The sequence below is a fragment of the Plecotus auritus genome (assembly GCF_963455305.1).
Source record: "Plecotus auritus genome assembly, chromosome: 2".
Lineage (NCBI taxonomy): Eukaryota > Metazoa > Chordata > Mammalia > Chiroptera > Vespertilionidae > Plecotus > Plecotus auritus.
Genome location: NC_137771.1, coordinates 32,856,162 through 32,869,413, shown reverse-complemented (window position 1 = coordinate 32,869,413; position 13,252 = coordinate 32,856,162). Strand labels below are relative to the sequence as shown.

The 13,252-nt window shown below is 58.0% G+C and overlaps 1 protein-coding gene across 4 annotated transcripts in view; it reads right to left on the bottom strand.

Annotated features, from left to right (window-relative positions):
- SSBP3 (single stranded DNA binding protein 3) overlaps positions 1 to 13,252 on the bottom strand; it is a 147,471-nt gene that overhangs the window by 1,054 nt on the left and 133,165 nt on the right. For 2 of the 4 annotated variants that reach the window (XM_080656504.1, XM_080656502.1), the window contains 10 exons: positions 12,612 to 12,678; positions 12,433 to 12,509; positions 7,920 to 8,008; positions 7,202 to 7,250; positions 6,617 to 6,652; positions 6,043 to 6,097; positions 4,701 to 4,771; positions 914 to 992; positions 681 to 709; positions 459 to 560 (listed from right to left, as the gene is read on the bottom strand). In XM_080656504.1, coding sequence (XP_080512630.1) covers positions 459 to 560; positions 681 to 709; positions 914 to 992; positions 4,701 to 4,771; positions 6,043 to 6,097; positions 6,617 to 6,652; positions 7,202 to 7,250; positions 7,920 to 8,008; positions 12,433 to 12,509; positions 12,612 to 12,678 — 654 coding nt within the window. The remainder of the gene's footprint in view (positions 1 to 458; positions 561 to 680; positions 710 to 913; positions 993 to 4,700; positions 4,772 to 6,042; positions 6,098 to 6,616; positions 6,653 to 7,201; positions 7,251 to 7,919; positions 8,009 to 12,432; positions 12,510 to 12,611; positions 12,679 to 13,252) is intronic. The other 2 variants (XM_080656505.1, XM_080656503.1) reach the window with 1 other exon arrangement.

Genomic DNA, 13,252 nt, shown 5'->3' with positions numbered 1-13,252 from the left:
CTTCAAATAAGATTGTGGACAGAAGCCCGACGTGGAAAAGCGGGCCAGCCCCTCTGCAGCGAGACCTCAGGAAGTCACTGTCTGCAGGAACCTTCCTCCCCAGGACAGATGGAAATGGACCCAGTGGATTATGACCCAGCGGGCCAGAGGCCAGGCCGCCCGCCCCGCCCCGGCTTTTCCAACCATCGGCTCAACCAGTGCCCGAGGCACAGCACTGGAGGCACAGCGCCTGCACACAGCGCCTCCAGGAGGACCCGCTGGGGGTCAGACTCAGTGGCCTGCAGGGGTCAGGGCACACAGGAGGGAGGGAGGAAGGCGAGACCCACAACAAGGCTGCTAGGCCCCGGGCCCCGTGGGTAGGTCTTGGCAGGAAGGAGGCTCTGAAACTGTTCAGGAGTCCCCAACCCTGGGGACCAGGGGATGGTCCAGGGATGACGAGGGGCAGCGGGCACACTTACATTGTCGTTCTGGAAGGAGTGGAGGAAGTTCCCTCCGAGCTCGCCGTCGTCTCGCGGGGTGCCTGGAGGATTGCTAATGCCACTTATGTTGTTAGGAGAATTCTGCAGGGAGAGGAGAGGAGGTGACCTGCCAGCCCGACTGGGAGAAAGGTTTTCTGGGGGAAGGGGTGGGGGTGGGGTACAGGGCGACGTGTCCAGGGAGGAGACATCACACACACTCACTTTTGGAAGTCCATCTATGTCACCTGACCCTGGAAGCAAGAAAGAATCCCTTTCAGTCTCTTGCCCACGCTTCCGAGGAGGGGCCTCCACACCCTTCCACCCGAATCCCACACTATTTCTGTGCCGAAGATTTTCTCAGATCTTCCTGTGGGCAGGTGAGGCCAGGGCTGTGGGCCAGGCCTAGCTGAGCCAGGAGCGGAGGCAAAGAGAAGGCTGCGGGGCAGCGGGCTCACCTAACGATCCGTTCATGTGGTGTGGCTCCATGCCGCCCATGCCTCCCATAGGGCCGTCGGAGCCTGGACCCATCGGGAACTGAAAGAAGCACAGAGACGGCGGCTGAGCGGCCCAGCGTGCCGGCCTCAGGGAGCTCGCACTCTGGGGGCTCCTCCCTTACACACTCAAGGCAGAACACTGGACATTTAGGTGGTTCCTACTTGTTGGCTATTATGAATAACGCTATGAACATTTGTGTACAATGACTGTGAGGACACACATTTCCCTCTCTCTGGGCAGAGACCTGGGCATGGACTGGCAGGGTCGCAGGTGACTGCTGGACCTTCTGCAGGGCGGCCGGACTATGCCAGAGCAGCCGCAGCACTGGACACGCCCATGGGGGGAGGGGGGGGCTCCGTCTCTTCCTGTCCTGGCTGACACTGGTTATTTCGAACAACAGCCATCCTCCTGGGTAGGAAGTGGTACCTCTTGTTTTCATTTGCACTGAGTAATGCTGAGCGTCATTTCATTGTTTATTTGTTCTTCCTTTGAAGAAATGTCTATTCAGACCCGTGGTCCATTTTCTAATTGGGTTTTTAAAAAATTACTGAGTTTTAAGAGTTCTTTACGTATTTCAGCTTCAAGCCCCTCATCAGATGTGTGATTTACAAGTGTTTTCCCCACTGCGGCTGACGAGTCCTCGGAAGCGCCCACGTTTGCGTTGATGGGTCCAGTGCAGCTTGTCTCTCGTCACCTGTGCTTCAGGGGTTGCAGCTGAGCCAGCGTTGTTGCGCAGCCCAGGCCACGGGACCGACCCCGGGGCTTTCTTCCGCTGGACAGCGTCAGCTCTGCCATTCGGCCTCGGGTCTGCCTTGAGTTAACTTTGGGTGTTGGTGTAAGAAGCAATCCTTCACCCGGGGCGTCCTTGCATCTGTACACTCACCAGAGGAGCTACCAGCTCCGAGGTCCGTCCCTTCTAAACACCCGCAGCACACTGTCATCAGCAAGCAAACGTCTCCTTCTCAGGGAAAATGGTTTCAAAGCAGAAAGGTAATGTGAGCTTGTGAGACCCAAGTCGGATTCCAATTAAGTTACAGTTCTAATAAAGAAATTGAGGAAGTCCTGTTTAAGGGGGCGGCCCTTCCTGGCGACATTTTTTGAGTCCTCAAGCAGTCTCATTTCTACAAGTCGAGCCACTGCCTCGGCCGCATGAGGCTTTGTGGAGCCCTCTGCCTCCCTACCCACAACCCCAAACATCTAGGCTCCTCATGGCCTCTGTACAGACCCTCCGACGGTTCTGGGGATGCAGCGTATGTTTCTTTTTCGGTGTAACTCCTTTCTCTGTTCTCATCTCAATGCATTTCCTAATCAGAGAAGGACAGCACAGCAGGCCAACATTTTAACACCTTCCCTATGGCCAGCAACAAAGATGGCCATCCTGCGGGCATCAATTTCTATAAAGTCAAAACCCTCATTAATTGCACCTGCCTGTTTTGAGGAAATGGACAAGTGAGCAAACACTCCCGTTACTTCTGAGAGCCTCATCTCACAAGCGAGCTATCAATCCCCGGGAGCAGCGTGGGGGCCAGGCATCCGGGACACTGAGCAGGAACGCGGTCCACAGACGAAATGAAGTTGCCAAATCAACTGTGTGCCGTCTGCCAAGTACGCAGACCAGTGAGCAAAGTCCAAGTTTGTATTTGGACAAGAGAACAATCTTCGATTTGCATTTTCTTCACAGGAATCGAGATGACGATTTAAAGCTCCGGTTTTCAAGTCAAAGTGTCCCAGGCCTGCGGTCAGACCTGCTTCCACCGCCAGGATGCGCTGCACCACGTGACCTCCTGCAGGAACAGGAAGCTCACCTGCATGCTGGCAAGATCCGATGGAATCGATGCTACATACAAAGGAGCACCGCGCTTGTCACCAAAACCCTGCTCTGCTCACCCGGAGGACCGAGCGGCTGCCTCTGCCTCTGCCTCAGCAGCGTCGCCGGCTCTGTTCAGGGGGCCGTGTGGTGATGGGCCCTTCAGGGCTGCGTCCGACTGCACACAGCTGCCGCTCTTCTTGACTGAGCCTTGGTGTCTCTCCTTGGAGGATGCAAAAAACTTCTGATTGATTTAGAAGGATGTGCCTGTCTCCTCCCAGCTGCGGGCGATTCCGTCTCCAATGCGCTTCCCAGCCCTGCGCAGTCACACCCCTCCTCCGCAGGATGCGTGCAGCACCTTTCCTCGCGGCTGTTCACCTCCCTAATCCAGCTGTGGGTGTCCTCCCACCTGTCGTTAAAATAACACGGCCGTTTTGTCTTTTTTCCAGTGACGTCTGGGTCCCATTGGCGCGGGCATCCTTCTCGTTTTCATCATCCGGACCCTTGGAAAACACGGTCCCAACACTCACAGCATGAAAACGAAACCTGCCGTCTGGACAGCACGGCAGCTCCCTGCAGGCAGAGCCACAGGGGGCGCCGTCGGGGCCCGTGACTGCGGCACTCGAGTTGCACCCCTTGGAGCCACAGGTCTCCAGGGACAGACGCGTGGTCAGGAGGGACACGGCGACGGCGACCATGGGAGGGAATGGACTCCAAACAGGGTGCCTAGTCCCCGTCTTGGCCGCTGTACACGTCTCACACTTTCCCGCCCAAGTGTCGGCAGCCACTGCCATAAACCAGGACTTCTGTGTCCTGGGATGTCGTCCTGGGACATGAGGCTTTTAGAGCGAAAGCCCGATGGCCGGTCACCCTCGTGAGAACCAGGGGTGATGAGGCGGGGTGGTGGGAGGTGCTGAGGGGAGTGAGGGGTGAGGGGCATCAGGTGTGATGCGAGGTTCCCATCCACTGACCCTGGTTACGGCCCCTCTTGGCACCCGAGGCGGCAGGCCACGGACCCTCACCCCAGAGGCTGCAAGAGCTTAAACACCTGCCGTGACCAGCGTGGGCCGCTCATGCCAGAGTGCAGCACGTGAGGGGGTTTGGACGTCACATTAAGAACCAAGCCAACAGAACCAAACAGAGCACCCCAAAAGCCATAGACAATTTGGGGGCCCCAAGCCCACCCTCTGGCTCTGCAGTCCACAGACTAGATGTCACAGGCAGTCTCCTTTCCACACCGAGCCCCAGGGGGCACGCCTGGCTGGGTTCGCCTTCCAGGCTGACGTGGGAGGGCCGCCTGAGGAGGCGGACGGCACTGTCCTTGGGGCGCTCCCAGCTGGGAGCGGGACAGGCTCCAGCTGCATCAAGTCCCACGGGACACGGGACTGAGGGACAGGCAGAGGGTGATGAGAAAAGGTAGGACTGGAGCTGCAACATCACTGAAGGTTGAACTTTGAGAGGCCGAGAGGGGGAGGGGGCTTCTTGCCGGGGGAATGGCCTGAAGAGAGGCAAAGAGGTGCAAGGTGCGAGGGTCAGAGGGCTCCCAAAGGAGACGGAGGGACAGGCGGCAGGTCCCCGAGCAGGCACGCGCTCCTGCGTGGCCAAGGAAACAGACGTGCGAGGGTGTGGCACGGCCCAAACCCCACCTGCAGCCGGTGCTTTCTGACACCAACACCCCACCCAGGGCAGCAGGGCCCCCACAGTGGGCACCCGCTCCGGCCAGACGAGGGGGAGTCACTTCATCCCCTTCTCTCCTGGCCCCTGGCAGCTGAGGTGGAAACTGAGGCGCCCAAGAGTTAATCACTTTTCTGACGGTTTATTTTATTCATCTTTGGAAACAAATGGCTGAAATCAATTAAACTTGCTTTCCCCTCAGCTGAGGAAGTTAATTATGATTTGTTATGGTATCTGATATGTAAATTGTTAGAAAGCAGACTTACGTTGGACCGGCTGCCTCCAGGCGGCACCGGATTAATCATTGTGTAGATGTTGTCACTGGAATTTGTTGAATCTGTAGAATAGTGGAAACCCGCAAGTCGGGGTGATTAATTCATTTCTTAATTAAAACAAACTCGTGGCACTTGAACTCATTCTTTTGTATTTTATCACCTAAAATTTCTTTTAAGTACCGCCATTTTCTGGCTAATTTGTATTTAATGAAGATTCACAAAGTTTTTAATCACAGAAAATTCAACTGTGATAACCACTCAACCCTGAAATGAAGACTTTCGGGGTGTCTGGACATCTGGACAGCAGTGTGGACAAGGCAAAAGGGGATTACAGGTCCCAATTCTTGTCTCCCCACCCCACCTCACCCCACCCACCTCTGCTCCCTGGCTGGGACAATGAGGGAGCAGCCAGATCGCCACCTGTGCTCTCCCTAACCCTGCCCAGCAGTTTTAATCAAATCGGGGAAAGAGAAACACCACACATCACCCAGGGGCCGCCCTGCCAGACTGGTGGGGCAGGGGGGAGAGGCAGGGCCGGGCAGGAGCCACATTAGCATATGGAGTGGTTTAACGTGACCCAGTCTGAATGTAGGTCATGCAGCTCATAAAAATGCAGCAGCAGAAAGGAGTCGGAGTGGGAGCCGGAACATCACGCCTGCGCCCGCCAGCTCCACCCCTGCAGCCAAGAGCTTCCCGCTATGGGGAGCCGAGAGGGAAAGGTGGGAGAGAGGGACCCCTCCGTCTCCCCAATTAGCCAGAAAGGTCTCCTTAGGAAACCAGCTAACATGTTTATATCAGGAGCAGGCCCCATATTCCTCAGGCAGAAATCCAACCACCTCTCACTTTTTATTTTTGGGTGGGTAAGGGCTGCGTGTTGAACTCCTCGCTGGTGGCATGCTATTCTTAGCTGGGAGAGACACACAACACGATGCTGTGCGTGTGCCGTATGCCCTCCTCTGGTTAAAGGGAAAGGGAGAAGGGGCCTCCTACAGAGAGGACCAGGCACTAAGTCCTGGGTTCCGGCTTCCAGAATCCAAAAGCCCCTTCTCAGTCACCTGGAGAAACGTACCATCGGATAGGAGTCCCTCAGACCAAGGGAGCCGGGCCAGTGAGACCCTTGTCCCAGACCGCCCTGCTCTGCTCGTCCCTTAACCTGAGAGGAGCCGTGATCAGGCTGAGGCCACACAGTGGTTTCAGGCACCAGGGACCTCACGCCCCCCAATCCCGGATGCCAAGATGATCTGCGGAGGATGTGGCTGGCAAGCTCTGGCTCTGCACCTGGGCCCCTCCAGGACTCCCACACCCCCAAAGGCACCCCTCCCCAAGCCCTCACCTGCAGGACTAGGCATGATGGGTGTTCCTGGGGGGCCACCACCGCCAGGAGGTCCCTGGAGATGAGACAAAAATCGACATCAGAAACCCAGGGTGGTAACATGGGGGAAGAGGCCACCGAGCTCTGGCCAGGAGAGCAACAAGCGCTCGCCGGGCCCAGCGGCACTCAGCTCTCGCTCACCCTCCATCACACACGCGGAGCCCGCCTGTTTGAGCCTTAGGGGACTGACTGGACTTGGATTCTTCCCTTTCATTCTTTAAACCGAGGTAGGTGTGTGTGTGTGCGTGTATGTGTACGCCTATGCATGCTGGTCAGTGAAACCAGAAGCCTGTGCTGGAAGCCACCCACCCACTAGTCAGCCCCCAGATGGGGATGCCAATTCCAGGGCTTGTTGGGGACTCTGGGACCAGCAGAAGGTACAAACTCCGGAAGAACGACAGGAAGTTCTAGCACAGCTGGAACCTGTGCTCCGATGTGTTTTGAAAGTGAAAAGACAGGGCTCCCTGAGGAGTTCTCTTGCACGCTCAGTCACAAGTGGCTCGACATGCAGCACCCCAGACTCACACACACTTACCACGTAGGTACCGGGTGATGAGGAGGAGTATGGAATCTAGAAGTAAGAGGCAGGGAGCACGGGTCAGAGTCACTTCCGCCAACAGGCAGCACTTTTTGGCTTCTAAACCCACTTGGGGACACGACCCATTCTTGATGGGACCGGCTGTGGCACCCACTGAACCAGGGGCAGGGGTGTGAGCCGAGTCCAGCTCCTGCACCGAGCTGATCCGGAGACCCTCCCAGGGAGCCAGGGGGCCTCCAGCTCCAGAAGGCAGGACAGCAGGGACGCTGCCTCACGCCTCCATGCTTCTCCCTGGAGTCTGTGCATGGCCCCTTCCCGGCCCTTCCCAGCCCTCTATGTGAACAGTGCTCGGAGCCCAGCTCTCAGTGCACACCTGTTTCTGCAGAGCAGTGGGCTGGGCTGCGCAGGGCTGAGCCCAGGACGGCCCCGCACGTTACTCCCAAGCTTCTGCCTACAGGTGGGCTTCTCCTAGAGGCGTCAGGTAGAGACCTGCTGTATCTCCCCTCCAACCTGGGGACAGGAACCACCCTGCACCCCAGAATCCCCTCCCTGGCAAACATGCCCACGTGACCTGGTACTCACTGAGTTAGCACTGTTAGGATTGGGCCAGGGTCTGCCAGCTCCCGGGCCCCTGACAGAGGGAGAGAGAGATGGAGACAATGAAAAAGGTGCTGTCAACTCCACGGGGTGGTGCCAGCAGGGGCAGAGTGAGAGGGCTGAAGTGACTAACAGGAAGTCCTGCCTACCAGCCCAGGGCCTGAGGGACCATCGGGTTCTGGGGTTGTAAGGGGTAGTTAGTTCCATGGGTAGACATCTACAAACTCCTTAAGTTACATGGAAAACCTGTGAAGTACATAAAACCTCCTCTGCACGTGCGCTTGCCTAGGGACCTATCACCGCAGAGGGGGTAAGAAACACTGCAGCACTAGAACAGCCGTACAGGGGTTCAAACCTGGACCCTTTCACTTCGTGCTGTGTGAGCCTGGGCAAGCGGCTTCACCTCTCTGTGCCTCAGTTACCTCACCTGTAAACGGCAGCTAACATAACCTCCTCGCAGGGCTATTATGAAGAGTAGGTGAGCTAAGCTGTGTAACGTGCCGAGAACCGTGCTGAGCACATAAAGCAACCTATGGGGTGGGGCTGCACCCCCAGTGCTGGCCGCAGCATTCTCGCTGTACTGATGAGGAGACTGAGGCCCAGAGAGGGGCCGGTAATGACTCGAGTCACAAGTGTCCCGGGAGGGCAGCAGAGGGTGGGAAAGCCATGGGCTCTGAGCCGCTGGCGGGTCATTTTGCCTTACATGTTAATCCCGGGCATGGCGGGGCCGAGGGAGTTGGGTGGTGGTCTCATGCCGCTGCCGTAATTCTGCAACGATAACCAAGGGTCAGTCTATGAGAAGGAGACGGGGAACCGGAGAGAGAAAGAGGGAGGGAAAACAGACAGAATATAAGTGAGAGGGTTAGTCTGTGAAGAGAACCTGATGAGAACAAATCACACATTTGTTTTAAAAAGGTGGAGGGAGGGTGGGAATCAAGTGATGGGATCACGATGACAAGCCAGCACAGAGGGACAGTCACAGCTTTACACGCAGCTTCGGGGCTTCCAGGGGGCGCTCTCAAAAGCACACGGACAGACGGACGCCAAGCAAGCCCCTCACATCTCTGGGCTCCGGGCGCCGATGGGCTCCTCCCCCTCAGGTCCAGGCGGGGAAAGGGGAATGGACTTAAGAGATCTGACTGGGAAGTGCCAGCACATCGGACACAACGAGGGAGCGGCTGCTGGCAGGCTGGGGCCCGGGCTGAACGTGGAGGGAAGAAACACTCCCCAAGAGCCTGACCTGCAGCTGTCCCCAAGGCCTGGCATGTACAGACACCCCCTGCCCCGGCCTGGGTGTGCCCCGCCTCCAGACCAAGTTACTTAATCCAGGCACCAGCATGAGGGGCCTCACCAGGCGCAGTGCCCTGAGCAGGTTTCTACCTCAGAAGGAATCCAGGTTCTGTTTGAGAGAAGAGTCCAGACAGAACCTGGAAACTCCCATGAGTCCCAGCCCAGCTCAGTCCAGCCCAGAGGCAGGTGGGACGGCCCACAAGAGCCCCTGACTAGGAACCCAGAACTTCCACCTGGCTCATCTCCTGTCACAGACAGGCCTGCCTCCCCTTCCCAATGCTCTTTTCTTGGCAGGAATGCATGCCTGCCTCCCGTCTCCACCGGGTGGGCTCCTACACACCCTCCAAAACCCAGCTCAGACTGCACCTCCTCTGAGAAGCCTTCCCTGCCCCACCCCCTGGGGTTAACTGCTCTGTCCTACTCCCATAATGCCTTGCACTCCCCTCCTCCACTGCCCACAGCACTCTGGGTTATGATCACGACCACATGTCCATCTCCTGCTGAACTCCAAGTGCCTTTGGAAGATGGGAGCTGCGTCTTAATGACCTGCCCAGCCCCTCACTCCCGGCAGCAGGGGGCACACACCAGGTGCTGGATCCATCAGTGAAGGAGTGAAGGAAAGGAAAACCAGCCTGGCTGTGGCTTCAGCTCTGTCCTGTAGGAGAACCTGAAAGAGGTGGGTTGGTAGAACTGGTGGCACAGGAACAGCCAAGATGAGCTGTTCTCTGCTGAGCACACAGCATGCTTCACACATAGTCTCCGGTGGTCCTTAGAACCATGCCTCGAGGCTGGATTATCCCTGTTCCACAGGAAGAGGAGCTGAGGGTCTCAGGGAAGAAAGACCTGCCCCAAGTCAGGCAGCAAATGACACAGCTGGGGTTTCAACCTGGATCCGAAGCCTCCGGAGTCACACTCTGTGCCACACATCTGAGGGGCCAGTGGGATGGGTGAAGGGGAAGTCTGAGCCAGAGCTACCAATCAAAGCCAAGCCCAGGCTGCCGCTCCGTGTTTCAGCCAGGTACCCTCTCCCAAACCGCAATGCCACGCGCGGGGCCACCTCCTCTGCCTGGTCACCCACAGACGGCGTGGAGGCCAGAAGAATGCCCAGGGAGGGTGTGGACAAGGACAGGAGCAGCCCAGGCTGGCTGGCAATGAGCAGGGCCTGGAGTCGGGGGAGGCAGGGCAGGACAGCCACAGAGGGACCCCTCGGCAGCCAGCACTCTTCTTTAAAAGTTTCATTTCTTAATCCTCACCCAAGGATCGTTTGTCCATTGATTTTGAGAGAGTGGAAGGGCAGGAGGAAGGAGGAGGGGTGGAGGGAGGGAGGGGAACATTGGTGTGAAAGAGACACATTGATTGGTTGCCTCCCAACAGGAGCCAGGAATAGAACCCACAACACTTCAGTGTGTGGGCAACACTATGACCACTGAGCCACACCAGCCAGGGCCAGCCAGCACTCTTAGAGCCCGCCTCCCACACGCCTGATCAGGGCTGAGAAGGTGTGCGCCAGCCCTCGAGCACACAGTGGAGGCTCCAGGGACATGCAGGGGCCAGGCCCACTTTACAGAGATGTCAGGGGGCAGAGTAGAGCCACGGATTTGGGGTCAGAACACAGGGGAGGTTAGCACCCGGGCTCAGCCACTTGCTGGCTACTTTGGGCAAACTACACAAATAACAGTAATGCTTATCTGTGCCAGGCTGTGCTATGTACTTTTTAGCACTTACATGTAATCACTCACAATGCCATCACTATTCCCATTCTAAAGATGAAAAAACTGAGGCACAGAAGCAGAGTGACAGTGCCTCTTGCAGCTACGCCAGCAGCAGAGCTGGGACTGGGCTGCCTCGTCCGCACACTGAAGACAAAGAATGGCCAACCCAACAGGGCCCATGAGCAGCAGATGAAATGCTGGCTCTGAAGTGCCGTCAGTCCTCAGTGGTGTGCACGGACTCAGGATGTGGGCAGCAGAACCAATGCCGAAGCCCCTAATCCTGCCTTAAGCATCACAGAACCTCGGCTCCTATAAAGGACCCTTTCTAAGCCCCTCGTGCAGCTACGAAATCCCCTCCACAAATCTCAGCCTCATTTGGGCTCCTCCAGAACAGAACAGGAAGCTCACCGCCTGCCCAGGTGGCAAAGAGAGAAAGAGAGAGAGAGAGAGAGAGAGAGAGAGAGAGAGAGAGAGAGAGAGAGGGAGGGAGGGAGGGAGGGAGGGAGGGAGGGAGGGAGGGAGGGAGGGAGATCTGTCTGTCTTCCAGGGGCCAAAGCTGCTGTGTCCTGTTGCTCTCCCACCAGGAGAGTGACCTGCACTTGGAGCAAAGGCGGGGAGGGAGGCCTGGGGCGGGCGGGAGCCCAGGACACCGCCACACGGTGCGAGGAGATGACAAGTAGGGTGCTCACTTCCGAAAGACGCCTGAAGCGTGCACCCCCCCGAGGGAGGGTCCGGGCACCACCTGTGGCTCCTGCCCCTGCCCCTGCCCCTGCCCCGCCAAACAGCCAGCAGGGCTGCTTCCTGGAGGGACCGTGCCCACCAGGTCCTCTCTCCTTGGGAAGCATGGACCCTGGAGGGCCATGCACTCCTCCTCATCTCACAGATGACAAGCTGGAGGACCGAGGAGGCCAGAGACTCGCCCAAGGCCACGCGGTAAGTCACAGGGAAAGTAGGGCTAAAAGTCAGGTTTGGGGGAAAGAAAGAAAAACACCAGGAGAACAGGCTGCCGTTGGAGTGGGCTTGCCTTTTAGGATTAGGGCCAGAGAAGACAAGGCCTCCCTGAGCTGTTCCCACCACCGATGCAGCACCCCGAGAAGGCAGCGGCTGGCTGGCCTGCTGCCAGCACAATGCAGGGCGGGGCAGGGGACTTGGGGCGCAGAGACCCTCTTCCTACAAAAGGGAGGGTTATGTGGGGGGGATACTACTCCAGCCTCAGGGAACCAGAAACCAAACATCTGGGAGGAGCCCAGAGAATCCAAACATCTACAAGCAGGTGGGAAGGAGAAGCAGGCTCCTGGGCAGGGCAGAAAGGAAAGGACCGCCCGCAACAAAACCCTCTGCCCTCATTACAGGGAACTCCCCCCTTATCCCAACTTCTGGCTTCTTTCAGGCAGTCTTCCCAAGGGGAGAACAGAGCACCTGCCACAGCTCCTGCAGGAGCAGCCACCTTCCGACACTAAGAGTGGGAGCCAACCACGAGAAGGCTCTGAAACGGGTGGCCTGCCGACCCTGCCTGCTGGCTGGGGGACCGTCCCTGTGCCAGGGCATGGAGCTGGGTCACAGGGAGCGAGCACTGTGTTCTAACTGTGAGAGGTAGACAGGGCACTTGGGTTTATGACACAGGCAAAAGCTCTGGGCTGAAGTGAGCTGGGCCTGGGCAGCCTGGCCTCCTCCCACCTGGTGGCTCTGCAGAGAAGGGTGAACACAGACTCCCTCCTGCTGGACAGGGGGGAACAGAGGCTTCGGGGGCCCACAGAGGAGAAACTGATCTGTCCATGGTCAGCTGGAAACAGAGCTAGGACAGTCGCTCATCTGTCCCGCCTTTGGGTCATGCTAAGTGGTGACCCTTGCATCAGCTCAAGTCCACCCACCCAGAACGGGAGGAGGCTCTGGGATTCCTGGAGGACCAACCACTGCCTGGGTACAGCCCCTCTGCCTTCCCAACCCCTCAAACCACAGGCTAGCACACCCCTCCCCAGGAGGGCCAGCCAACTAGGACCCTCCCTGGGGTCCCTCACCTCTGCCTGCCGAGGGGCTGTTCCTGGCTATGCGCGGGGCCAGCGAGCCCGGGGCAGAGAGGAGCTGGGACCTGGCCACACCCTCTGCTCTCATCCCTGCAAGCCGAGCGAGGTGGAAAGACTGACAGACTGTGAAAGAGGAGAGAAGGCGGGGGCACACAGATGGTCAGGGGAATGGATGGACACAGGCGGTTACCTGTGGGCCGGGACCCATAGGTCCCATGCCTCGGGGAGGGTTCATTCTCTGCATTGATCCTCCCATGTTGGGGTGCCCTGCATGAGAGAGTAGGTGAGTGGTGAGTGGCAGAGGCAGGCAGTAGAGGGAGGACCCCCTCCGACTCCCCACACCCCGGCGGCCCACCCATCCCTCTCTACCTTGTTGTCGTGTGGGGTCCATGGAATTGGGCAGCAGTGGCTGTGTCCCAGGAACTCCTCCCGGAGGCTGAAAGAGATGAGACGGGCTGAGGGCTGCTCCCCAGGCTGGAGGACAGAGGAGGACACGCCTGCCTGCCCCAGCTCCCCACCTGACCAGCTAGGGCCACTCATGGTCTCCCCAAGACCATTCCTGCCACCTGCCAGCCGGGGGGAGGTCCCCTGGGAGTGGCAGTCAGAACTGGGGGTCTTAGCACGAACTGGGGGTCTTAGCACAAACTGTGGCATGTGTGGGTCAGGCTTCGTCTCTGGGCGAGGAACCACCGCTCTGCCGCCGGAGCCAGGTCTCGCTCTGGCCATGCTGCCTGCCACCACTCCTCAGCAGCAACAGCCCCCTCCCTCACTACCAAGCCCCTGCCCTGTCTCTCCTTTGCCTCATGGAGATGTAACTCATTTTATCCTGGTCTCTAAACTGTGGGGATCCAGAGACCCACTAGCTAAAATCCTGTAACAATGGGAGGTCCTTTTTAATGGGCAACAGGGGAGGAGGTGGCTTTGAGATGGAGACAGAGGGGAATGAGGCCCAGAGGCCCCAGGAACCTACTGGCAGAGCCAGAATGACCACCCGGGACTCCCGAGTCCTT